We start from the raw sequence: 27,968 nt of genomic DNA, 5'->3' as shown, positions 1-27,968 counted from the left end.
TTTTAACTTGCTGCATTGTTTTGATATCTTTTTTTTTTTTTTTTTTTTTTTGGTTAGATCATGTTTAGCAACTTTGGATGAGTTCAGAAGTCTTAAGTATGTATGCAAGTGTTTACGTGATTGTGCCATTCCAAAGTGCATCAGAACTGTCATTCCCTTCTAGTATCTTCTCAGGAGTAATACAAATCAGGTATTTTGTCATCATTTGGTAACATACAAACTCCAGTGAACTCCCAAGGACACTCACAACATTTATATTCACATGCTGTACGTAAGGGTGTGGGTATGTGTGAAGGGGTGAGTGTAGCTACTTACTCTGTGTATCTATAGAAGCAGATATACGCCACATTGAATATACTCAGTGTATGTCTCTTAAGTGTATAGATATATGTCCGTGTATATCTCTTTCCTTTTGTTTACAACTGTTCAAAAAATAAAAACCTCAAAGTAGCTCTCTTCAAAAGAAGAGATATAGATTCCAAGCAACCCCTCTTTTTTCAGAACATTCTGTCCCTAGTTACAGAGGGCATCAGTCAGTATCAGGCGATATATCTGTCCATTAGCAGTGGTGACTGAATCATCAGGTTGGCATGTGCTCTCCCCTGCAAGAAAAATACGATGAGATGAATGAGTAGTTCTAAGAGGAGAAAAAGCATTTCTTCAAGTACCTGGGGACGCAGCTCTCCATGAGAAGCAGGGAGTTTGTGGGGACATCAGTCACCTTTGGGGTTGCTGTGTACAGTGAGATTTATAATCGTGATACTCTTGGGTGGTAGTTTCAAAAGACACTACTAATACGCAGAAAGCGTTCCAGCTCTATTGCTGGCAACTACTGTTTAACAGTCAATTAAATCTGTGATAATGGTTGGAAATGGGTGGGATTATGAAATTGTAGATGTTTTTAGAAAAACTTGTGAATGAAAATGAATCCAAGTGTTTCATGTGAAGATGTTGAGCCATTTCTATCATGCATTCCTGTCTCGTGGCAGAAAATTTTGAAGATTAAATAATAAAAATCATCGAAATGTTTCATTTGTCTCTAAGTGTGCCTTAACTCTCTCTCCACTTGGACAGTCATGGGAACCAGCAGTATAATTATCAGTTGACCATGGCCGCTGCTATGGATACAACTATTCTGGCAGTAACAAACTCCATTTCATAATGTTAGAGGAAATTACTTCTGATTTGTGCTTCCATTTAATAGGGGAATAGCTCCATTTTAATTTATTTCATGTCTGTACTTTCTCTAATGTTAAACATTAGATAATCCTGGTTACCTGCCTGACCCCACTCCATTGCCTCTGTGAAATCCTTGAACCCAGCAGGACACTATAGCCCCTGCTTTCTCCATCTCCCTTGTTGCTTAGTGACACGGATCCTGTGTACACCACAACCATAAATTGGCTGCTACATATTTTTCTTCATTAAGAATAGACTGAGAGTATGCCATACATCCATTCCCCAATTTTACAATCACGGAAATGATTTTCATCATGACCTTATTCACCTCTGGTGACTATGAGCATATGTTCACCGTCACTCACATATACAGGCATACCTTGCTTTAGTGCACTTTGCAAATATTCTATTTTTTTACTAATTGAAAATCTGTGGCAACCCTGCATCGAGCAGGTCTATCGGCGCCATTTTTCTAACAGGTTCAGATGATGGTAAGCATTTTTAATAGTAAGGTATTTTTTAATTAAGTGCACTGTTTTTTTAGACATATTGCTAGTGAACACTTAACAGACTACAGTATAGCATAAACGTAACTTTTATATGCACTGAGAAACCAAAAAGCACGTGACTGGCTGCATTGCCGTGGTCTTGAACCAGACCTGCCATTTCTCCCAGGGGCCTGTGCTGTCCCGCGAGAGGCTCTCCTAGGGTAGGAACTCCTCTTTTACCGATTCTGACACAGAGCAGCTGACGGGCACCAGAGCAACCCCACTAAACAATGTGACTTTCCCTCTTAATGATAAGGGGGACACAAAAAACTGGTTTATAGGGAAATAACAGTGAATTAGATTTTGGATGTAGTGAGGTATTGGTGTAACTTGTAGAAGGAACTAGGTTTCCAGCTTAAAGGCTGGAACTGAAATGAGAGTAAAGACAAGAACACGTTTTCAGGACAGGAGACAGGCTGAAGAGCAGCTGTGTAGGGCCTGGATTAAGAAGAGCTGCCATTGGAGGAGCACCTACGGCCATTCCTGCCCCGGACACCGGGCTCTCATTTAGTTGTGATGTGGGGAGTGTCCCCTGTAGGCCAGGGCTGGGCTGGTGAGACCTAGTAACTGGCCTGTGTTCGTTTACCGAGATGAGGGCCTTGCCAGGACTTCATGTGGTATAACTTCACAGCTTAAACTTCGAGAAAGACAGTCTTCAGAGACGGAGCAAGAAGAAAAAGGATGAGGATAAAGATTCACCGAGATTCTGGAAAGGAGGTAAGGGAAGCAGGAGGGCCTGAGTCAGTCTGAAGCCTTAGCCCAGGAGTAGGTGAGGTCACTGCACGTCTGTGTCAATGTCATAGACACCAGGCTCTGCTGGAGAAGCCCACTTTGCCTAGGATGCCCAAGGGTCATCTTCAAGGACCAGGCACTCCCCTCTCCCACCAAAAACAAATACAATCCGTTGTCAAGGGGCAGCGCCTGCTCTCTTCACCAGGTCTCAGATAATTTCGTTAATTACACTTTTTGCAAAGGAATTTCTACTCTGCCCTCATTAACAGACTCATACAATAACCTTAAATGCTCCGATATAAAGAAGATAAAGGAATAAAAAGAGAAATCCCAAGTGGAGGAAAGTAAGTTTCACTGTCTTCTCTGGAAATGTCAGCCTATTTCTGTATGCAAGGCAGTGTCCTCAGGAGACCATAGCTTATTGAACTGAATACATTTTTATTGGGTTTTCTTTTTAATTTACCAGTCCAGAAATCTGGCAGAAAAACTTAAGAGTACCACTTCTGTATCTCAAAGGATGAAGAAAACGTGAAGAAATGGGCAAAAACAAGAAACAACCTAAGTGCTCAATGATTACAATATGGCACATCCATAGTACTAAATGTTAGTCAACAATAATAGCTAACATTTAAGTGCTTCACAAACTCCTTCAATCGTTTCAATCCTAAATTTGAGTACCTCCATTTTACAGACCAGGAAACGAGGAACAGAGAAGCCAGGTTACACTAACAGCACGGGGCTGCACCCAGGTTCCAAGCCAGGGCCTCCTGCCCCCAGCGTCCCTGTGGCTGCTAGCCACCATGCGAGTGCACTATAGGTGTTCTCTGTAGAACAGTACTTTAGTGGTTATTAACAACAAGAAAGAATGAAATGGGTTAGACTTCTGGTAAGAAGGCTTTAAGACCAGCATAAAGAAAAACGACAGAAAGTGATTAGGCTTTGGAAAAGGTGGCTTTGGGCTCTGAACAGTGTCACAAAGTTGAAGAGACCTTTAGCATGCACAAGTCGCTTCTGCCATCCCTACAGCCAGAGCACAGAGCAGAGGAGCTACTGGGCTCTAACACCGTCCTTTGGCACCTGCTGCCAGCTGCTGCCCGCTCTGCCTGCCTGCATTGGCGAGAGTCGGGCACAAGTCCTCGGTCCCTCATGTTCAATGTAAACCTATTGGTATGGAGACACTTCTCTCTTTCCATTCGATGAGCAGTTTGCATTTTACCAAAAAAGTATGGCAGCTTCTTTCTGTCATTGGCAAGTGCTTTTTCCACTTTGTCCTCATTCCCCACCCCACACTCCCTGTGGCAAGCCTGGAGGTCATGCCAGCCCCATGCAGGCCACAGGGCTTTGATCTCGCATCTTCTCTCCCTCAGCAATGTGAACACATAGTCCTGAAAATAGACTTCACTAGGGAGCCATCCATTGACAGGTGAATCTGGATAATTGCTGGTCCTGAGGACTAAACATCTCATCAGGATTACACAAAATCTGCTCCAGAGACCGATTCTAACTCCTGGCAGAGTTTAACCACATCTCACTAAAGGAACGGAAAACAAAGCGGGTACTAGAAGAAATGACTTCAGGGAGGAAAAATGACTTTCTAATGAAAAGCAAAGCCCTCATACCTGGTCATCCCGTTTCGTCCTTAATGTTCAATTCACATAGCTACCAAGCCAGAATGCATCCGGGAAAGACCACGGGCACTCTGCCTGCCTTTGCAGTGATGTCCCTTTAGCCGACACTGGGTTGGGCTGGAAACAGGAAACCAGAAGCTGACATTCTCTTACCGTATCATCCACAGAACTCGATTGCAGTTCACGTAACTAAGTCAGATGTCCAGATAAGGCAGGTTCTCTTCCTTCTATAGGCTGCAGTCTCTCCACAATAAAAATCTATTATGCTGCCAACACCTTCAAAGTAGTAGCCAGTCTGAATCCTGGGGCATGTGTGTGAGATGAGGATCCAAAGGAATCATCCATTGATCAGGTGTATGTCACAAACCCGCCTCATGCAAGCTGTGCTGGGCTCGGCAGGGAATCCAACGACGACAGATACAGCCCCTGCCTTCATGGCGCCTGTAACCCAGAAAGGTAGTAAGACAGCCTTGTATATTTTAGAATTAGTATACTGCAAAGTCAAGTTTCCTCAAAATTAGAAAATTCTAACTACATGCTATAGTGTATGATTTGAAATGTGATAAGTAAATATTCCTGTTAAGCAATCTTGGATTGGTATTCTTAAAACCACTCATCCATTGCGTAAATTCTATAATAGATAACATCCAAAAGGTTAAATTGTAATATTTTAAAAATATAGAACCCATACAGTGGGATACTACTTAATAAAAAGGAACAGGGCTGGCCCGGTGGCTCAGGTGGTTGGATCTCCGTGCGCCTAACGCCAAGGTTGCCGGTTCAATTCCCACATGGGCCAGTGAGTTGCGCTCCCTACAGCTAAGATTGTGAACAATGGCTCTCCCTGGAGCTGGGCTGCTGTGGGTGCCACGGGCTACCGTGTGCTGCCAGGAGTGGCCGGTGACCAGTGTGAGTGGCCAGCAACCTGGAAAGCTGCTGTGAGCGGCTGACCGGTGACCAACTGCCCCAGCTGGGGGAGCGCAAGGCTCTTAATACCAGCATGGGCCAGGGGCTGTGTTCTACACAACTAGACTGAGAAACAACAGTTTGGGGCTGGGGGGGGGGGGGAGGCAGAAGAAGGGGAAAAAAATTAAAGAAAAGGAACAAAGTACTGATAAATGCGAACTTGGAGAGCTCAAGGACATTATACACAATGAAAGTTTAACAACTGTATTACTTCCATTTGTATAACTCTCGAAATGACAAAACCAGAGAACAGAGTAGTAGTTGTCAGGACAGACACAAAGGGGAGGGGATATCACTATAAAGGCAGCCCAAGGGGTTCCTTTGTGGTGATGAGCAGTCTGTCTCTTGGTAGGGATGGTGGTTATGTGAATATACGTATACATGGGATTAAACTGCAAAGAACTACACACGTGAACGCATGCAAAACTGGTGGAAACTGAGGAAGGCCTGCAGTGTGCATTACAGTATCGCACCAAGGTCAGTTTCCTGGCCTTAACAGTCTATATTATGTAAGAGGTCACCTTTGAGGGAAGCTGAGGGAGGGGTTCACCAGACTGTGCTCTTTTTGAAACTTCCTGTGAGTCTATAATTATTTCACAATTAAAAGTTTAAAAAATAACGTAGAGACTATATTCCCTTTATGCTTTTGAAGGTTGTGTAGAAAAGAAAATGGGCCTTAATATGACAAAAATTTAACACGGCATCTGTCCTTGTGTACGTCAGGTGACACCACTTACAGGTCAAATGCACCACTGCTGATTGTGAAACTGGGTGCTTGCTCTCTGTGGCGTCTCCAGACACCACTCTGCTCCCAGGGGGGCTGAGCGAATGCCTAGCTGTAGTGTGAGCATGAAGGAGCCCCAAGCAAGGGCAGGGGTGCTGGTCAGAGGCCTGGTTGTGAAGTTCAGCATCTGCAGAGCAGGGCAAGAGACAAGCCGAGGGCACCGAGAACTCTCCGGCTGGTTCGCCCTCCACTGAGAGGTGCCTGCTGCATAACCAGCGAGGGAAGGAGATGCCTTCTTGGTGTCCTCTTCCTCTGCTGGGGGATTCTGTCCCCTCCTCCCTCCTGTTTCTTTCATTTCTGACTGATGGGAGTGTCACTGGTGCTCACTCCCTTTCTCGGAAACCCCCTGCAGAAGCCACCACCGCCGCCTGCCCTCAGGTGTTTGGGCTGAATCACCTTCCCTTATTTAGAATTCATAAAATGACAAGAAAAAGAATTCCACCCTTTAGCAGGGCCCTCAGTTCTGCTGGAAAATTGAGATTAGGTGATCAGACTTTCTCCCATGAGACTGACAGGCCCCCGGCTCCATCGGCAAAATCTATTTTTATGTGGCTTACTGTTTGCCAGGCTTTGACATTTCCATTTAGAAGATGAATTAATTCTGAGCTGAGCCAAGAGTCCCTCTGTCTTGGAAGAATGTTAGGATTCAGGCCCTCACAGGACCCTGGAGCAATGAGACCCAAACCATTCCCATTTGATGGGTCAGCCTTCCTTGGGGGCAAGTGAGGAATCGGACATAAACTAAGGGCTGCCATGAAAAAGACATTTTTCATTGTGGGTTTCGGTAAGTTTCCGTCTGTCTGTGCTGGCCCAAGGCCTCATCTCCCTGGTCTCAGCCTAAAAGAAGAGAACATGGCACTGGCCCACCGAGAGCATCTGATCCACAGGGAAACGTGCTACTGAGCTCATGGGCTCTGCCTGCCCCTGCTGTGCGGTCCGCATTCAAGGAGCATGAGAGAGATTGGCTCCGCTTGCACCAGGATGCAGGGAAAGCTGTCCCCTCTGGATGACTGGCTGGGGCCTCCAGCACAATAAACAATGTTCACACTAGAAGCGATGAGCAATGCGACAGATTGTTAGGAAAACTAGGAAAGCCTGCAGATGGCTCCATTAATAAAGCTGCCATTCACAGCCACCACTGCTGAAGTGGTTTCTATGGGAAACCCTCACATTAAAATAGAAGGAAGTTCTCTTAAATTATAGTTAATTACATTTTTATTAAACAGTATCAAACACAGGGACTTGTAGGGGAGAGACTCTGGAAACCACAGACGTGGCCATTTGCACTGTTGGGAGCTACGGACAAAGCCTGGGAGGCTTCTCAGTTACGCCCTCGACCTGAGGATCTTTGCTCCTCCCCGTTCTGATTCAATGTTAGAGTCTGTTCTATGCCATTCATTCACCAGCACTGGGGACACACATACTGTGTTTCCCCAAAAATGAGACCTAGCCGGACCATCAGCTCTAATGCGTCTTTTGGAGCAAACATTAATGTAAGACCCGGTATAATTAACATAATATAATAATATAATACCAGGTCTTATTAATTTTTGCTCCAAAAGATGCATTAGAGCTGATGGTCCGGCTAAGTCTTATTTTCGGGGAAACACGGTAGCGAACATGGGTGGGCTGGCAGGGCGCAGCCTCCAAGGACACAGCCCATATCCACGCCACTTCATGGAGCCAGCCCAGTGGCTTAACCTCTGGGAATTGAGTGACACGTTGTCATCTTCTATCTTGAAAATCCTATCCTATCCTATCTCTCTATCTCCCTTCTTTTCCTTTCCTTCTTTCTTTCCTGTCTTCCTACTTCCTTCCATCTTCCTTCTGAAGGGTGGCAGAACGTACCACCCCAAAATATGCCACTTCAGTCGACTGATTATTTGAGTTGTCGGCACTTGAAAAACAGCAGATTCAGGGAGAGGCTTTCTCTAAATTCCCCTTATCTGCCTAAAGACAGACCCTCCAGAAGGAACTCAATTGTCCTAAGTTCCCTCCCGGGGAGTTTCATCAGCCAGGGAAGATCGACTCTCACAGGAGAGGAGACTAGAAGTGAACACCAGAGTCAGACAGATGTTGTCACAAAGTACCATCCCTCCCATCAGTTCTTCTAAGGACCCGTTCCTCTTTCCCAGAAATCACTTACTCTCCCCTACGAGGCCTCTCCCCTTTCCCTATCAAGATGGCATTTAAGCCTCAATTCTAAGCCACATCAGGAAATTACTCCTCATCCCTGGATTATGTCCCAGGTACACACGAGGAAAACATGTTAATAAACATGTTTGTTTTTCTCTTGTTAATCTTTTACTGCAGGCACCTCAACCAAGAAGTGAGAAGAGTGGAAGGAACATTCTTTTTCCTCCCCCACGTTTCCATCTTCCTTACTTTGTTATTTTGTAAATATTTTACTTGAGGTATAACTTACAGTCAAGTGCACAAAGCCACACGTTTCTGTGTATACACGTACCACACATACACACCCCCACCCAGATGAAGACGGACCATTTCTAGCAGTCGAATCTGCCTGGTGAGCCCTCCTCCCGCCAGTGCTCCCCGGACAGGGGTAACCTCTATTCCCTCCATCACTATAGATTCGTTGTGCCTGCTTTTGACTGTTACATAAATGGAATCGAACGCTATGTTCTCTTTTGTGTCTGGCATCTTTCATACAACATTACGTCTGTGTTCCTTCTTTTCTTATACCCCACTGAGCCATCACAGGCTCTTCTCCTCTTCACCCACTGCTAAAATATTGGTATTTCCCCCATTTTATTTCCTCACTCTTACATATACGCCCTAACAATGTAACAGACAGCCATGGTTCTCCACCACTAAATCTCAAATTTATATCGATCCAGTACAGGCCCCAACTGCCTACCAGAACTCTTTGCCTAGAAGTCTCACAGGCAATCCATTTTTCCCCCAAAACACATGCCCTGCCCTGTTTCCCCCAAGCCTTGCACCTCCTCTCACCCAAGCTGAGTCACCCTGGAAGCCTTTCACACCCTTACTCTGACTGTCACACTGTGTTCATTCTGCCTCTTCACATCCCTGAGATGCCTCCTTTCTCTCTAGGCCCATTGCCACTGCTCCCCAGGTGCTCAGTATTTCTCAGCTGAATTCTTACACCTCTTAACTATTGCAATGCCTTTCCCAATATGTCCTCCATATTGGTATGGGTTCAAAAGACCCGAAAGAAAGAACCCTGGATTCTGTGGCCATCCAGCCCCCCAGTCCACACAGCCACACACACTCACAATTTACCAACAGAGTCCGTGCTCTCGGGCCCCAGGAAGGTTCCTCGTGAGCTGGCCTGAGCTGCCTTCTCTCGTCAGGAGTGCTGCCGTTCCTCTTTTCTCACCCCTTCTCCTGCACATCCAAGATGCGCTCGCACAGCAGTGCTCAGGCCCAGTGTCCTTCCTGGAAACCACCTATGCGTGTTCTATGTACTTTATAAACAGTCCCTGTCACTGCTGCCGTCACCTTTGTGGGCCCGGGCCCTGCCTCTGGACACTTGCGTTGCACTTTGGTTGTGATCATCATTCTGTGACCTCCGGAGGCCAGGGACAGTGTCACCTCTCTCTGGTCTTTACTGCCAAACATAGCACTGGCACACAGAGATTACAGAATGAATGGTTTGTGCCATAGGGGTTACTGATGGTGAAAACAGGGCAAGTCCCCAGTCTGATAGGAAGACAGGGTGCCTCACCTCAGGGAACCCCAGATCTGCTCATGGAAAAGCCCTGTGGGAAAGGACAACAGGGTACCTGATGGCCCAGAAGGGAAGAAAGTCAAACTTGCAGGAAGCCAAAGGTGGCCCAGGGGACTAGGGAATCAGGAATAAGAGCCAGTAGACTTCAGGACCCAGTTCAGAAATGGCCAGGCCGGCTGACAATGCCAAGAAACCCCAGGCCCGAACTGCTCTTGGGTACGAAGCCTGAGGCCTGACTGTCTTCACAAAGGAAGTCAGGCTGCCCCTTCTGTTTGTCATGGCATCTGGCCCACATCCCAGAGCACAGCACGAAGCGGAGCTCTGCAAAGACCAGCAGGGTCCCCACCAAACATTCACATCCCCAAGATACACAAGTAAGGGTACAGTCAGCACCTGTGACCTCTGTCCAGACCTGGAGCTGAAGAAAGCAGATCTCCCTCCTCTCCTCCTGAGTTCTGGAGGCCTGGAATGGTCCTCCTTGCGGAATCCGGGGTTGACTGCGAGACTCTTTCTCAGTTGTAACACACTACATCCATAATCACTCAGAAAAATAAATAGAAAAAAATCTGAATGACAAGGCATAGGTAAGTCCTACGGCAGGGTCACCCTTATCCCACCGCTCTCTCCACCCCTCCTGCTGTGGCCACTAAACAGGAGCCTGGAGTGCTGGCTGTTTCAGGAGACGCAGATCAGGCCTCTGCCCCATCCCTCGGCAGGAGCAAGGCCACCCACTCCCAAGGCGTAAGGCTCAGGGACAGCTTGGTCACAGTATCACAAAGGGTGGCACACTTCCCTCTTGATGCACATGGCCTTCCTGGGAAGACCCATGCGTCACCTCAGCTCCCCAGGTCCTCCCCCGAGGCCGGTCCAAGCCAGCCTGGGCTGGGTAGGCGACCTCAGCTATTCCTTAACTTTACCTCCGGTAGCCACAGGACACATCTGTGCAAGTTACACCCCGCCCCCAACCACTAGCAGTGACTGCTTACCTCAGCCCTCCTGCTGCAGTGGCAGACCACTTCCTCTGGCACAACTCTTTCTGATGCTCAATGAACAGGACCCAACTAGGAGGGACGGGCAGGCAGTTATGAACTGATTTTCCAAGCGACTGTTTCTTCAAAAGGACATCATTCCAGGAGAAAAGGGAACTGACACCAAGTATAAACAAAGGCTCTTCTGTGTGACTCGACTCTAATTAGAATGACAACCGAAAGCACTTAATGTTGGTTCATGAAAGGTTAATGACATTCATGTTTTGGAGATGCCAACTGCAACACAGACTTAGCCAGAAACACAAAGCTTACCTTCATTCTCTTTAGTTATTCTGCCAGAATAAATCCCTGAGAGATTTAGTCTCTGGATGGCTTTAAGTAAACACCACTGAACTGTGAAGTGGACAGCAACCCATCCAGCTGCAACTCAATTTTCAAACCAACCTGCTGTCTTAACAAGGAGGTTTTGTGGCCTAAGCAAGGGAGTTGTGGAGGGTGAATGTGGAACCTGACAGGTACTCTCCCATTATGGAACATCTTCCATCTTTCCCCACCCTCTCCAGTGGCAAGGCCCTTCCATAACCTGTGCCAGGCCTCCCTTGGAGAGGCCTTGGCTGAGCTGACAACCAAGCTGCCTCCTTCCTTGGCTCTCCCCAGGGTCCGGGGCTCAGGCTCCACTTGCGACAACGTCAGTATAAGCCTGGTACAGCCAGACTCTGCCTGAGCGCCTCCACTTTGCTCTTGCCTACCTGCCTTCTTCCCACTTCTCTCTCTCACCTTTGGAGTGCTGAAATGGTGTGAAGAGCCCTGGTGCAGACTTCCTGCCGGTTTAGATGCCCGCAGGAAACACCCCTATGTCTGAGCCAATTCCTAGCACTTCACCTGGGCCCTTCGTCCCAGCCTCACTCCCTTTCTGCCTTTGAAAACTCAAGGTCCCTGATTTTGTCAGGTGTACTCTGTAGCTGTACCAAGGCCATTCTGCAATGAGTTTCTGCTTTTAAAACTTTCCCTGCTGACTGGGAGGCTGCCACACCACTTCTTACAGCCAGCTCCAGCCAACTGCCATCGGAATGTGGCATCTGGAGTTGGCAGAGTCCGCTCTAGATAGTACATGTTGGGCGTGGGAAAGACCTGTGCTTTGGCCCTGAGGTACAGCCATGTGACCATAACAAAGCTCCATGTCATGGGCAAGATTAAGACAGAAGGAATGATGTCCCAGGAAGGCTGTGTCGGCACTTGGGGAAAAAAATGTGATCTAAAGAATGCTTTTCCAGCCGCCCCGCTTGCCCATTTCCATTAGTACTTTGCAGCAGTAGCTTCCATGGACATCAGCTCTAGCGGACTCTGGACCCTGCGCAAGCAGCAGCTGGTCTCCAGCCGCCTGTCCCGACACATCCTGCAGCTGCAAAGCACCCTGTGCCCCCGGAGCCACAGCATCGTCGGGATTCCTGATTCAAGCTTACGCGAGTATGACCCATCTGCTCTACTACTACCTGGGGAGGTGGCTGAGCCGCCCGCTGCTCTACTCATATAATGAGAGCAAGGGTCAACTGATGCTGCCCTCGCAACTCTGAGGGCAGACCCGCTCCAGCCACAGTGCGACACATTTCCCAGAACAGAAACCACAGCCAGGCTCCTGCACCCGCACCCACCCAGGGGCAGTCTGTCCTAAAGTAACCAAATCCCATCAGCCCCAAGGAGTTCCCCAGTTCGCATCGGTGAGGGATAATAGCACAATTCCTCCATAACAAGACACTTTCTTGGCCAAAAGGTTTACCAACCCTAAGAGATGAGAGACATCCTGAAAAGGACCTAAAATTTTTTTAATTTAAAAATAATTTTTAAAAATATTTAATTTTTAAATAATCAGAGTGCTTGCATACAAAGGCAAAGGTATGTGATTCATCTTTAGGTCCCTGGCACCTAACAGTGTGTGTTTTTGCACATTAATACCTGAAAGCAGCAGAGGAGTAGTGGAACTCCTCAATCACCATGGGGCAGCGGCAGCCCTGGACGACCAAGGATGGCAACCCACAAACCCGATGAGAGGAGCACTAAAGCCAGGGCCCCACTTTTCAACCAACCTGCCAGGGGCAGTCTTTGGTGCTACATTAGACTGATCAACCCAGAATATGTGCGGTCAAATGTCAAATAAACTATTAAAGCACTGGGACCAGATAGTTACCAGACTTTCTCAGCCATCAATCACTATTGCCCCTGGTATAACCCCTGGCTATTGAAGATCAATGGGCCAGAGAGCTGGGCAGCCTCCCAGAGCCACACTCATAAAGGGGACAACAAGTATATAAATCATAGAATGCCGGCCACTGCCACCTTCACCCTGCCATTGAGAGCTGCACTCCAGCGTCCCACTGGATGAGGGACCAGGAGGAAGAAAAGCTAGTCAGACCCTGAAAGCGAATCTGGCTGACAGAAAACAAAGGAGGGGTAGGTAGGTACTTCTTTCAAAGGAGAACTTTAAAGTAGCCATTTACAACATTTCTTGCTCTTGTGCACCCAAAAGAATTTTGAAAATCTGTGTGCCCTTTTGCATATGTAACATCTAAAACTTTTCACTGTAAGTTAAAATAGTTGCAAAGAGTACAGTTTCTGGTGTATTGTAAATAATGGCTTAAACTATTAAGTGACTCGTATAAATGAATCCAGTGGAACGCAAATACCATTGCAATTAGACACCTAACTTCATCCAGTTAAGAATATAAATCTCAGAGTGGCTGGTTAGCTCAGTTGGTTAGAGTGTGGTGCCGGTAGCACCAAGGTTGCCGGTTCGATCCCTACATGGGCCACTGTGAGCTGCGCCCTCCTTAAAAGATTTTATATATATATATATATATATATATATATATATATATATATATATATATATGTATAAATCTCTATTTAAGACAGAAATTTCTTCTTGAAATTGTATTTCCATTTCACTCCACCTAAAATTTTACCCCCAAAACTTGACCCTTATGTAACATATTTTTAGGCTGTAAAGTCTCCCATTGATAGTACTTCTAATTCTCTTCAACATATTAAAATTTAAATTTGGTTCATTTCCTGTAACCATAAGGCTCCAAGTGTTAAAAAATATTTTATTCTAGATTGCATTATTACAATTAGTACATATTTGATCAAAACAAAACATAAATATTGATAACAAATATGAGCAAAGTTTTATTAGAAATGCATCCCGAGGGAGGGAGTTGGTCCATGTTTCCATGGATAAATTTTGCTGACTGTCAAAGTAAGACAGTTTCAGCACCAATTCCATCCCTATTTTTCATTTTTATAGATATTAAACACTGAGAAACTTTGTTCTCATAAATAGATGGAAATGGAAGGTTTGTTACAGCAATCAATGTCTCTGAATTCTATGAACTCCTGAGTTAAATACCAAAAGTCATCTCTTAATTATCAAAATTATTTTTAATGACCAACTGACAACTCAATTGTTTCCTCCTTCAATTTGGTTAAAAGCAAAGACTCAGAAAACTGTAACTTGCAAAAAGATGTGTTACCCAGTCATTAGAGTCACATTCTCCACATTACCAGTATTTGGAATTATCCCCATGGCATCCCAGAGATGGTTTTTCTACTCCAGGGCAACATTCGGTGGTCTGACCAGCACAGGTGGTTTGCCTTCCTTTCATAGGATGGAAAAGATTACAGTGAACTCTGGGGTCAGGTGTGTTCCCAGGCCGCTCAATTTTAGAAAGTGTAACGGAAGCTCAGGGCCTAAAAATTGATTCCCTTACAACTGTCCTTGGCTGGGTAGGTACCCCTTGGAATCTTCCCACCCCAAGGGTATGTGAGCCCAGACCACTGTTTTAAAGACCAACCACATTGCCTGGAGGAGGCAATGAGACCCTCTGCTGACAGCCTCTCATCCAGACAGCACTGCCACGGATGGTCCCCTTCTGGCTAAACTAACCAAATGGCAAGGGTTCAAAGTAATGTGCTTAGAAGGAATAATCCTGAGAATATAGTGAAAGGCTCCGAGCCATCAGTTGAGACCCAGGAACAGGCCAGCCTGAGCTCCTTCTCTGCATGCCCCCTCAGCCTGGCACCAAACAGCTGACTGACCCAGCGACGGACACCTGACCCAAAAGGGGCCAATGATATTCTCTCTGCTGGAAATTGGGGCTGGTTTCCATGGCTGGATAACCATTTCCTACCAAGTGCAACAAGAAACAGAGAAAACTGGTCCACAGAAACAGAGAATTCAATAGCCACACAGCCAAGAGAGTGACAGAAAGGACAACCACCTTGGTCCCAAAGGCAGTTCTTGCGAGGCCCGGCTGCACCCGGGTTTGGGAACATCCCCTTTCTGTATAGACTTGTTTTAACGAGTTTCTGGCATCTGTAATCAGAAGAGGTTTGGCTCAGACAGGAGTCAGTAGAGACTGTTCCTTAGGAAGTCAGCCTGATGGACCAACGACATTTACAGCATTACCAAAAAGCACTTGTACACAAGTGGACAAAGAATATGAATGAACTCACAAAAAGGAAATATAAGTTGCCTTCAAAAATAAACAGATTAAAAAAATTAAAAATTAAAAGATTTTAAAAATGGAGAATAAATTTTAACTCAAAGAAATTCAACATTACTAATTACAACAGGAAGATGATTTAAACCAAAGAAATGTTATCACTTACCAGATTGGCAAAGAAGAAAAGTTTAGTAATGCATTCTGCTTGCACAGAGGAGGAAGAACAGGCACCCTCATCGCGGCCAGGAACATAGCTTTAGTGAGGAATAGCTATTGAAATTGGAAACACACATTCCCTTTGCCTCATAAGTCTCACTTCTAGAAATTATCCTACAAACACATACAGTAATATGCAAAATGACATGAAAATATTATACATTAAAGCGGTGTTTGTAAAAGCAAAAAAAATTAAGACTATCCATCAAAAGGAGACTGGTTAAATAAACTATGGTGTATTCATAAACTGTAACACAATGCAGAAAAATGAGGCAGAGAATCTCCAAGTTATGAGTGAGAAGTAGGAATACATAGGAAGGACCATTTAGGCAAAAATAAAACAGGCAGAGAAGGAAAATGCATCTATATATATGAATAGAACATACCTGAAAGTAAACAGAGGAAACTAGGGTGGAGAAAATACAAGGTAAGCATGAAAAGAAAGCATTTTGTGTGCCAGAAAGTGAAGAAATGCTCAAAGACTGATGGGGCAGGCCAACAGGACACAGAAGCCAAATTTGGGCTGAATTTGTGCATCACAATGAGTAACAACAGAAATCGTTATTACATTGAATGAGAAAATTGCACTAAGACTTTTTTAAAGGGTGGGTACTCATCTTCACAGAAAAATGTCACCATGTAGAAAGAATTACAGCATAGCAATCACTTTTTTACAACCACCTTAGTAATAAACGATTCAAAGGATCACCAATGAAACTGGGTATAAAATTATTGAAGATAGCATATTCCCAGTCTCAAATATCACACTACAGATTACTTATTGATTACAAAGGGGAAAGGGTATCTTTACAAGGGAGAAATCTGGCATCTTAATTATCTAATTCAAGTCACCAATAATGGGGCAAACTGGCATGAAGTACCACCTGATATATTAAAGATATGAAGAATTCCTGAAAAAAATGTTTAACCTGAATCCAATCATAAGGAAACAATCAGACAAATTCAAGTTAAAGGACATTCTACAAAACACTGGTCTGAACTCTTCAAATAAGTCACTAACATGAAGGACCACGGGGACTATTCTGGATAAAAGGAGACTAAAGCGACATGACAACTGTTAGGTTGGTGCAAAAGTAATTGCGGTTTAAAAGGTTAAAAATTGCAAAAACTGCAATTACTTTTGCACCAACCTAGTAAATGCAATGTGTGATCCTTGAGTGGATCCTGGACCGCCCCCCCCCCCCCCCGCAAAAAAAACACAAAACTGCTAGTGGGCATGTAAAAGGGTACAGCTGATTTAGAGAGAGTCTGGCAATTCCTCAAAAAGTTAGAGTTACTTTATGACCCAGCCATTCCATTCCTAGGTCTATACCCAAGAAAAAGAAAAACATGTATCCACACAAAAACTTGTATACCAGTGTTCATACAAGCATTATTCACAATAGCCAAAAAGTAGAAATAACCCAAATGTCCATCAATTGATAAATAGATAAACAAAATGTGGTCTATCCATGTAACGACATACTACCCTGTTTCCCCAAAAATAAGACCTCAGACAATCAGCTCTAATCCGTCTTTTGGAGCAAAAATTAATATAAGACCCAGTATTATATTAATATTATATATTGTATTATTATATTATATTATATTATATCTGGTTTTATATTACAGTAAAATGAGACTGAGTCTTATATTAATTTTTGCTCCAAAAGACGCATTAGAGCTGATTGTCCAGCTCGGTCTTATTTTCGGGGAAACATGGTATTCAGCCATAAAAAGGAATGAACTACTGATTTGTACTACAACATAGATGAATCTCGGAATCGAAACACTGAAAGAAGCCAGTTACAAAAGATTGCATATTGTATGATTACATTTATATGAAATGTCCAGAAAAAACAAATCTGTACAATGGATTAGTGGTTGCCTAGGGCTAGCAGGTAGGAGAGGGAATAGCAGTGCTAATGGGGCATAGGGTTTACTCTTAGGGCAATGAAAATGTTTTAAAATTGGTTTGTGGTGACAGTTGCACAACTCTGATTATAGCAAAACCCACTTAGTTGCACACTTTAAATAGGTGAATTGTATGGTATGTGAATCATATCCCAATAAAGCTATTATTTTAAAAAACACAACTACAAAGGATACGTTATCCATTCCTGGGGAAAATTAAATACAGACTATGTATTAGATATTAGAATTGTTATCAATGTTAAATTGGGTGTGACAACTGTATTATATCCTTATTCTGAGAAGATACTGGCTAAAGTATTTATGGCTGAATCATCGTAATTCCAAAGGTTAATCTTAAATGATTCAGCAAAACTCAAATGCGTGTGTACATACATTCACTGTGAGCCTATATTTCTAAGACAGAAAAAGGTGGCAATATATTGATAACTGGTGATCTAAGTGAAGGATGTACTGGTGTCTACTGCACAATGTTTCCATAGTGTGAACTTTTTCAAAATGAAAACATGGGGGAAATACCAGAGAATAAAGTTTAGACTTGTTTAGACAAATAAGGGCTTCCTAGCCTGTGAGAATGCTGTTTTCAAACACCGTATTTTATCCTCAGTTAAGAAGTCACTGTTCTTTGCAATGGCAAGATGCAGACCACCACTTCATATGTAATAAAATTCCACCTTTTTTCAGCATTAACATAGGGTATGTCAAATCTACCAAGAGTGACAGTGAAGTAATGTCTAAATGCACTGTGTGTTATAGGCACATTTCACACGGCACAAGCAGGTTTCCTGTAAGGTACCACATGGCAATCATAATTAGACCATTAGCCTCCTATCACTTGACTTCGAGGAAGCGTTTTGTAAAGACTATCGGGTACCTGATGAAAAAGAAAGAAATTAGACTCAAGTTTACGGTGTCTCTGGAGTTCTGAAATTATTTTGAAAGATCATTTAAAAGGACTTCAAACTTGAGATTTTCCATTCATGTATTTATTCCACAATCAAAATAAAGCATAATTTAAAAGCCATAACATATTTAAAAGGAAAAGGAGACTTTGTGTCACAGCTGCATTGATAAAACAGACATCAGTCTAAAGTGCAACACTAAACAGGTGTTCTGTTCCCACGGTGGAATAAATACATAACAATCATACATAAAATTTCACTGAAGATCTGAGACGAGGCAAATAACCCTTTGAAACAAACTGCCCGATGATCACAGGCATGTTGCAAATAATTTCCATTGACAATTTACTGCAAGATGGAAAAAACCCCCAAGGTAAATACTAACTCAAACCCCTCATTTAGTGCACCTGGCCTTGGCTTTTTGTCTTCCTTCCTCAGTCACATCCAAATCCAGAAAAGCTTCTGCACCTCCTGCTCAAAAACACCACCATCAGGCCCCAAGGACCTGCACAGACTGCCATTAATGAGTCCGTATGCGACCTTCATCCAGAACCTCCAGGGAAAGCAAAAGCCCCAATTCGAACAGCAGCAGCCTTTCTTTGGACAATAGTTTTAACTGTCGAAAGAATTCTGACAGGCCATGTGCACTTCATAAGCCAACCAAAATATTGTCTTAGTATCATTCTATTTTTTTCTTGCAAAATGTTAAGCAGGCCATTCAAGTAAAAAAATTTTTTTACAGAAATGAAAAATAAAAATGCAAAGGGTTTATGCCAAAAAGCACACCAGTCCTCCGCAGTCGAACTCATTTGTTTCTGGGCTGCGACGCCATGTAGAGGGCGATGAGGCAGTAGATGGTCCCGCCCACCGTGAGCGCCATGGTCGTCCGGTAAAGCATCTGGTCAGGGAGGCCTCGTTTCAGGTGGATGGGCAAACCATCAGATTTCTTAAAAGCAAAAATTATCAAAGACATGGTTGATAAAAAGATTTACAATGTAGGCTAATAAAGAACAAATGTCTCTACTGTGTATCTAATCCATCAACACTCTGCAGTGGGAAAAGCCCTGATCCATTAAAATGTTAACTGAAATACTGGTATATTTTCTTAATATAACTAACGCTTGTAAGTCCAAAGTCAATCTCCAAAATGCAGCCTCAGGAACACGCATGCAACAATCTCCAAAATCTAAGGAATTTATCATGTGGCTTAACTAGGAAAGCAGCATTAGTGAAATTGCTTTTTAATGTAAAAGTAATCAGCAGCTAAACAAAAACACAAAAAAAATGTTCTACATTTATTTCTATATTTACTTTGACTTCCTGATCATTAGTGGATGAAGTCTGAGCACACCAGATCAATTAATAGGTTCAAATCTACTTTGTATTCAACTGTCTTCTTTCAATTAAACTGTAAACCTGTTTAATAATGAGACTCCATAAAATATTTAATACATTATTTTAGTCTTCAAAATCCCTCCCCTCTGCAACTCAAGACCCCAGATGCCCATTCAAGTCTTACTTATCGGGAAAAAAAGGGATTAACTGACCAAAAGTCCTCAAGCCAGTCTGGACATAATTTTGAGGAGGGAGAAGCTACCTTCCAGCAACAGCAGTAACAGGCACCCCACTCCCATGGCACCTCTGAGACATAGTTGGGTCACTGACCTCTCAATTATCTGTATGTAGATTAACGTTAATAATATTTTAAAATTCAATTCTGGCTTCTCTGTGTTGATCAGCAAACCCAAGAAAGCCTCCTCCACTTTTAGCAACAGTTCAGTAATTTTAATGTCAAGCAAGAAGAAAACTCACTGCCAAAAGTCACTGGATGCAGGGGTGACCAAAAAATGTATGTAAGTGGACATTTTGGTCAACGTTGCTCAAGCAGTAGTTCGCTGTAATCAGAAGTGTCTGGACACTGACGATAACCACTCTGAGCACCTCTTGTAATTGCAGAAGTCAAACGTGACTTGTATTCATCTTTTGTTACCGGTATATATTGAGTATTACAATTTTAATAGTTTTTTCCTTTTTTAAAATGTGTATTCACTTTGGCACCCTCTGTATATACTGGGTTATTCACAATGTTATTATACGTGCTATTGGTTCCTCCACACACAGCTATACGTACAATTTAATAATCTGCACACCCTCCAAAACTGAAGAGGATATTAAACACCCGCCCCTCTTTTATCAGTTTCTACCTACATAAAGTTCTCCTAGTTTATGCCTCAAACTAAGATCAAGAGAATTCTATTTAAGGAAAGAGAGAATGAGTAGTAAACTAGACAGAGACTCAGTTTCATAGGTTTTTTTTTAAACCTATTTATTTCACAGGCTTCTCTGTTCTAGTGTCTTCTCTCACCTGGAAAAACTTCTGCAGCTCTGGAACTTTGTTTTTCTCAGCAAAATCATATGCAGTATAATCGGAAGTCAGTTTAGTTGGTGTGGCAAATATGATAGGTGGTGCTTCTGTGGAAACCACAGGCTTTAATCCCTGTAGGAAAAAAAGGAAAATGTCAAGTTGAAAGTATGTCTGGGCATCAGAACAAGCCTTTCAAGGAGCGAGCTGTCTGGAATAGTGGAGGCAGTCATTCAACCACATGAGAGGGAAGGAAAATCTCTCCAATTCTGCATTTCAAGACCTTTAATTAGTTTAAGGTTTAAAGTCTTTAAGCTTTCTCAACAAAACAACCTAGTCCACTTTCCCAGAGCAAACCCTGTCAAGACTCCCTGCCATTAAGATGGGGGGGAGGGGGACGGGGAGGCAAAGGGAGAGAGGAGCAAACAACACAGGCCCAACCTGAGCTTCTAGAAATACCTATTGTGTCTATCTTCTTATCAAAGCAAACATTTATAATCTGTATGAACTTTTGGGAAGATTTCAAAAGAGACCTGACTGTCTCTTTTCTCCTCTTGGGCTGATATACTACATGGAATCTCTAACCCGAGAGGACTTCAGAAACTTTTCAGACACACAGTAAAGAAATATCTCAATTCAGAAGAGCCTGTAATGCTTAAGAAACGTGCCTATCAGAACCAGAAAACAAAAACAAAACAAAAAACTTAAGAGTAACTGAACTTTCCAGCATTAATAAACCTGGAAGTTAAAAAAATAAAAAACGTTTACAAAAATAAAAAAGGAAACCCCAGTGTTCCCATGTGATATGTGTACAATAGTACTAATACCTACCACTGGAAGGAATGCATGCCTGTATGTGCCTAGAGGAGTGTTTGGCTCATGCGGGTATTCAATAAATACACACTATATGAGACCTGGGGGTTAAGACAGGTTTACGACTCACAGGTCCCTCAGCCACATGGATAAGGAAGGACCAAAAAAAAAAAAAAGAAAAAAACCTAAAGGAGGATCTCTCTTTGAACTGGAGAATTTTAGACACTCCCTTGTCATTCTGTGAGCATTTTGTATTTTCTCCTAATGATCATTTCCCCTTGAATGCAAAAACTTAAAAACCCTTCCTACCAAGCATCTCCAAAAATGGTTTGAAATTAAATCTATGTTTTGACAGGACTAACGTGGAAGCATTTTTAGATGGGATTATACCTAATGCTTTGTGTTTGTTCACCCATCGAGTGATTTAAAAATACAGCAGTTTTTGAACAATATCATTTGAAAACAGGAATATCAACCATCTTAACAGTTATAAATAATTTCTTATTTCCATTTAGAATATAGAATTTAGAATATAGAGTTTAGAATATAGAATTTTAAAGTTACTTATCATCCCATTATCTCATCCTATCGATTATTATAAATTGTATATTCTCCTCCAATCTTTCTTCACAGGCATATTTTAATACCTTTAGTCATAATGTAAAATCCTACATTCTGCTTTTTTTCATTTATAATAAGTATTTTTTTCAGATTCTTACAAAATCTTCATAACTAAATTTACTCTGCACATCAACTCTGTAAATGAGGTATTATTAATATCAGCCCACGTAACAAGTGATTGAAAGAAAGCTCAGAGATTCCATAAGGAAGATGGGATTCAAACGCACTGTTTTTTACCCCATACTATCAATAACTCCGCTGTGTTGGCCCCACAGGTAAGAGAATGAATGTGATGGGAAGGTACCTCACCTACCCATCCCGACCCATCACTAAGCCTCCTAACAATTAAGAGCAATCCCTATTTCCAGGTGGACAGGACTAGCAGTCGGGTTCTCAGCAGACTTGACCAGGAAGCTGTATCCACAGGGAGGGACCTAGAGCAAATCCCTTCACCTATGCCTCCTCCAACCTACGAGAATTACGAGCCTCAAATATGTCTCTCCCCGTCTCAATAAATGACAGAGCCATCTTCCAGGTACTCAGGCCAAAAACCTTGTAATTCTTTATACCTCTCGCTCACACATTTGCAAATCCTTTTGGCTGTACCTTCCAAGTACATTCAGAATCTGACCACTTCTCACCCATCTCCACCAATCCACACTCTGGTCCAAACTCCTAGATTTCTACAACACCCTCCTAACTGGTCACCCTGCTCCCACCCTTGCTGCCCCAAGGTCCTCTGGACGCAGCTCCAGTGACTGTGTTAAAACAGAGAATGTCGTTACTCAGCTCAAATCTTCCCAAAGGCCTCCTACCTCACTGAGCAAAATCAAAAGTTCCTACAATGGCTTTCAGGGCCTGTGGGGACAGAGCAAGCAGTGCAGTTTCCAGGTTTTCGGCCTCACGTGGAAAGGTGCTGGCTCAGGTAGTAAAAGGCCATCAACTGTGATTGGATGGCCATCAGCTGTGGCTAGTAGGCCGTCAGCTGTAACCAGTGAGCCATTGGCCACTAATATAACTGCCGTGGCTACGCTAGCAGCAAATGGGGGCTAGCAAGGAGACGGTGGCTGAGCTAGCAAGGGCAGATTGCTGTTAGCACGGCGGATTGCAGATAGCAAGTGAGGTCGGTTGGCAGAGACAAGTGGACAGCAGGTTGCGGATATTGTGGCTCCTGCTTCCTGTGTCTCCAACCCAGCCGCCAGCGAGAATATAGTGGTATGACTCCCCTACCTATGGCTCCGTGGGTGTTCCTTTTTGGCCTCACCGTGTCCTGTGTTCTTATGTGGGGAGCGGGAGCTGAGACCCCGCATGACACCCTGCATGACAGGGCCCTATGAGATGTACCCCTCAACACCCCCCCACCACCACCTTACATCATCCTGTTTCTCTGCCCCAGGCCACTGTACTAGCCCCTTAAACCTCCCAGGTACGTCATGTTCCCTCGGCCTACGATGCCCTCCAGGGAACATGGCAGCTTCACCTCCTTCTAGTCTGCGCATGTCACCTTCTCAGTAAGACCTTCCCTTAACCATCCTTTCTAAAACTGCATGTCCTCCCCCTTAATCTGCTAACAACCTGTCCCCCTTTCCTGCTTTATTTTTCTCCCCAGTACTTATCACCATCAACATACTATATTCTACTTTGTTTGCTATGCCCCCCACCACTACTGCAATGGAAGCCCCAGGAGGGCAGGATTTTAGCATGTTTTGTTGACTGTTCTTATTTCCCAAGGCTTAGAAAAGCAACTGGCACAGAGAGTGCATTCAGTAAATATTTGTCGAATGTATAAACAAGCTAAGGAAGTCTATAGTTTCACCACAATGTAGACTTAAATATTTCAGAACCAAAGTCAAGGAAATCAGCACTTGATGGCTGAGCCGCTCACACCACCCACAGCAGAGAAAACTGAAAGCTCTTCTTAAAATAAGTGGACTATAGACCAAACAGAAATCACAGGGTTTGCTTATTAATACTGAACCTCTCGGCTGTTCCACAATCACTACCTCTACAATTGCTTAGCAACCTTTCAACCATCACCCTGTTTAGTAGTTGAGTTCTTCCTCATCTATTTCAGTTGCTCCAAATTTTTTAAGAGAAAAGTAAACATGATTTGTTTTCCCATCAAAGTTGACTGGTCCAAAGTTTTCCTTTTCTCCTACCTTTTAGGTTTTGGGGGGAGGAATGAAGGTGGAGAAATAAGTTATTCAAAATGTTTTTAAATGACAGAAACCCATGAATTCTTTCACTCTGATTTAGCCCTGGAAACAAGTTTCAATCCACAGTGGCTCAAGTCCTGCATTTCTAACTGCCAGCTAGGTATCACCACCTCCATGTTTCCCTGACCCCTCACTCTCTGACATCCAAAATCCACCCCACTTCTCGCAAGCCTTCTCAGGAGCTCCCAGTTTCTGTGGGAAGCACCACCATCCTCCCATTACCTAGTCACCTTGGAGTCCTCCTTCCTCATCCCTAAAATCTCCCTCATCTCACTAAGTCCTTCTCTCTCAGACCTGACTTTCTCCATGCCTACTCGGAAGACCGGGGACTATTTCATGGTGTAACAGGCATCCTGACACTGGTCTCTCCCACTCAGGGATCTTTTCAAAGCGTCGCTCTGGTTATGACACTTGCTCCTCCATAAACCTTTCATGAAACTACAGGTAAGAAGCATATCCTTGTTTCACCCTCTGGACAAGACTCGACCACAACTTTCTGTATGAAGTTGCTTTGAATTCCTACTCATTTCTCACAAAATTAAGTCTTACCACCCTAGGCCCTTCGTGATCCACCTCCACCCACCACGGCCAAACGTACTCAGTGATTCCCCTGCTCGTCTCCCTCCATCACTCACAGTTCCCTTCACCTAGAATAACATTCTGCCAGCTTAAGTGGGAGAGGAATTACTGCATTATACGGTGAAATTAAGTTTCACTTTTTAACAAACTGCCAAACTGTTTTCCAAAGTAGCTGCACCATTTTACATTCTCACCAGCAGTGTACTAGGGTTCCAGTTTCTCCCCATTTCTCACAACACCTCGTCTGTTGTCTTAATTTGAGCAGGTGTAAACTAGTATCTCATTGTGGTTCTGAAATGCATTTCTCTAATGACTAATGATGTTGATCATCTTTTCACGTGTTTATTGGCCTCAGTTTATTTGACGCAACACATGAAGGTAAGGAAAATGCTTTTCAATCAACCATTAGAAAACACCCTCCCCACAATTACTTGCCAACAAGTTGATTTATAAATCTCTAACTATACTATTGTTATAGAACTAGCTTTTCCATATTAGGTTATTCAGTGCATGGTAGGTTATTCAACTTTACATAGTACTGAAAGTTACAAATGTCTACGTTTTCCAGTGTGCTAATATTGCCAAGAAAGGAAAAACTTTACTCCTAATTACCAAAGTCAGAACATCTGGTTTGGGGGATGCTTGTCACTCTGAAATATTCAATTCATATAAATTCTTTGAACATAACTTAAGAAATTTTTAAATAACGAAGAAGTTCAAATTCTCAAGAGAAACACAATTCAAGAAGTGATAGAAATCTGAAAGTCCTATCTGTATGTGGGGACAGAGCCCCAGAGAGCAGTTTCCAGGCTCTTGGCCTCACGTGGAAAGGTGCTGGCTCAGGTAGTAAATGGCCATCAACTGTGATTGGATGGCCATCAGCTGTGGCTAGTTGGCCGTCAGCTGTAACCAGTGAGCCATTGGCCACTAATATAACTGCCGTGGCTACGCTAGCAGAAAAGGGGGGCTAGCAAGATGGCGGCTGAGGTGGCAAGCACGGGTTACAGTTAGGATGGCGGGTTGCAAACAGTGTGGATCCAGCCTCCAGTGAGACTATAGTGCCACCAGTGAGAATATAATAGTATGACTACCCCATCTATGGCTCTGTGGGTGTTCCTTTTTGGCCTCACCATGTCCTGCATTATGTGGGGAGTGGGACCAGAGACTCCGCAGGCCGCCCCGCACGACACCTGTGTTCTTGTGCAGGGAGCGAGAGCTGAGACCCCACATGACACCCCGCACGACACTGTACCAAATGCAATTCAGGGTAACCTCTTCCCTGAGTGCTAATTTAATGTCCATGTTAGTTTTAGTCTAAAACTTCACTTATTCCTTACTAAGTAACACAACCTACCTTATACTAAAACTCTACTAAAAGAACATCTACAACCACTAACAGAATAGACCAATTGTGATACATCCATACAATAAATCCTACACAGCAATAAAAGGAACTAACTACTAATACATGTAACTTGAATAAACTTTCACTGTTGACAATTCCTTCTTTAGACCTCGTTACCAATTTGGTTTCAGTGACACCACATTTGTCTCCCTTCTAATCCTGGCTTGTTCTTTTGATAAATTTTCCTCCTCCACCCTCCTTTCATGTTTCTGTAGTCTAATCATATTCCCACCTTTCTTCCCTGTATACTTCTGGGTGATCTTCCCGTCACAGATTCTACTATCTATGGGCTGAAAATACCCTAATCTATTTACTCCATATTCATAAAGCCAGCTGCTATCAGAGGTATCGCAAGCTCAACATTTATAAACCTAGACCCTTCCTCACCCCCCCCCAAAAAAATGTGCCCTTCTTCTTGCCCTCTCTATCCTAATTAATAGCACATCTAATCTTAGATTGAAATCATTCTTAACCACCCTCCTCCTCGGGCAAGTTGCAGTGCCCCATAGAAAAAGGAAGTAACAATGGAGCACTCTACCTGAGCCCCTTACTATTCCTCCAGTTCAGTTTTCCAACTGCGTATCTCATCAACCTTTCCCACATCACTCCATGAGGATGAGAAGTGAATATGATGAATATCTCCACTCAGCGTCAGGAAAACAGCTACCGCCTAGTCACCTGACATACACCTCATTCAATCTGTACTACCGCTGCCCTAGATGAAACTGAACTCGCAATAAATTAGGTAACTTGATCAAGGTCATAAAATAAAACAGCAAAGCCAGGATTTAGGCCCAAATTAACAGTATGGGACTCTACAGTCCCTTATTTTTACAACATAAGCTGGAGATTAAAACTCCAATTGGCAAAACCTGAGTAAAGCCGGAACATTTTTCAGACCACTCAATTAACAGGCATCCGTCAACCATTTTACAGTTGGGAAAGTGTAAGCTCGTTGCATGTAACTGCTCAGACTCACACAGACATGTCAAGGAACCCGCTAAGCGCCCCAATTCTAACCATACAGCCCCTCCTGGCCCGTTGGCTTCGCTCAGGGCCATCATTCCAGCTCTCCAATCTCGTGCTTGGGAGAGGCTGCCTTAGAGCTGCGGCAGGGGGGTGACAACGGGGCCCCGAGGAAACCGAAAGCCGGACCTCCTCAAAAATGACAGGACCTAACTTCAGTTTCGGTTGGGTCACATGCCGACCCCACGAGCCACCAGCGACCAGCCCAGGGTCACCTTGACCTTGCTGAGTGCCAGGGTCAACTTCGCGCCGGGCCAGCCCCGCCGGGGGAGCAGCTACAGAACTGGGAGCCTCCATGGCCGCCGCAAGTGGGTGCAGACGCGCCGGGAGGTGCGGGACAAACTAAACCAAACCGCGGGGCAGAAGTCTCGCCGGCTCCGGCGCCCCGACTGCCGAGCACAGAGGCTGGGTCCGCCACTTCTGCCCGAACCGGCGCAGCGCTACCCGTACCTGCGGGCTATAGGCGTCGGAAGCCCAAGCTCCCGCCAATTTCTGCGTGAAGCCACTAAATTTGTAGTACATGTCGCCCCGTGTCCGGCTTCCCGCAGCTGTTGCCCGCGCGACCGCCCCAAAGAAAGACCCTGCCTTCCCGGCTGTCGCCCCAAGGCTCAACCCAAGGACCCTGCGCCAGAGACGAGCTGCCCGAAGATCGCCTAATTTAAAACATGACGTCTTAAGCCCCGCAAGTGAAAGAGAAGCCGGTTTCGCAGGGCCAAGAAGGGCAAAATCAGCTCTAAGAGAGCGCGAAAAGCTACTGTAGTGGGGTCTGTAGAAAACTCGAGGTTTTCCCCATTTGCCCACATTTGGATGCGGGCAGTGCCAAGACGCCCTAAGAAATGCGCAAGCGCCCGTGGATCAG

The 27,968-nt window shown here is 44.1% G+C and overlaps 2 protein-coding genes and 1 long non-coding RNA gene across 4 annotated transcripts in view; 1 reads left to right on the top strand and 2 right to left on the bottom strand.

Annotated features, from left to right (window-relative positions):
- Nucleotides 1–1,032, top strand: part of EML4 (EMAP like 4) — a 141,054-nt gene extending 140,022 nt beyond the window's left edge. For both annotated transcript variants that reach the window (XM_074331922.2, XM_019757062.3), the window contains one exon: nt 58–1,032. The gene's annotated coding sequence lies outside the window, so the exon portion shown is untranslated. The remainder of the gene's footprint in view (nt 1–57) is intronic.
- Nucleotides 16–13,328, bottom strand: LOC109461104 (uncharacterized). Its single transcript, XR_016020470.1, has 6 exons — nt 10,536–13,328; nt 9,962–10,090; nt 9,102–9,444; nt 5,791–5,964; nt 4,241–4,528; nt 16–602 (listed from the first exon to the last, which is right to left on the bottom strand). It is a non-coding gene; the product is annotated as an uncharacterized LOC109461104 (long non-coding RNA).
- Nucleotides 13,329–18,149: 4,821 nt separating this feature from the next.
- Nucleotides 18,150–27,717, bottom strand: COX7A2L (cytochrome c oxidase subunit 7A2 like). The gene is made up of 3 exons (XM_019757072.3): nt 27,560–27,717; nt 20,453–20,584; nt 18,150–19,033 (listed from the first exon to the last, which is right to left on the bottom strand). Exons 1-3 carry the CDS (start codon nt 27,629–27,631, stop codon nt 18,893–18,895), a joined length of 345 nt encoding a protein of 114 aa, XP_019612631.1. The 5' UTR covers nt 27,632–27,717; the 3' UTR covers nt 18,150–18,892.
- Between the last annotated feature and the right edge of the window lie 251 nt (nt 27,718–27,968).

This window comes from Rhinolophus sinicus, chromosome 2 (assembly GCF_057876585.1).
Source record: "Rhinolophus sinicus isolate RSI-liver-muscle chromosome 2, RSI-T2T, whole genome shotgun sequence".
In the NCBI taxonomy this organism is placed as follows: domain Eukaryota; kingdom Metazoa; phylum Chordata; class Mammalia; order Chiroptera; family Rhinolophidae; genus Rhinolophus; species Rhinolophus sinicus.
The sequence above is the reverse complement of the archived record's forward strand: the minus strand, read 5'-3'. Positions and strand labels throughout refer to the sequence as shown.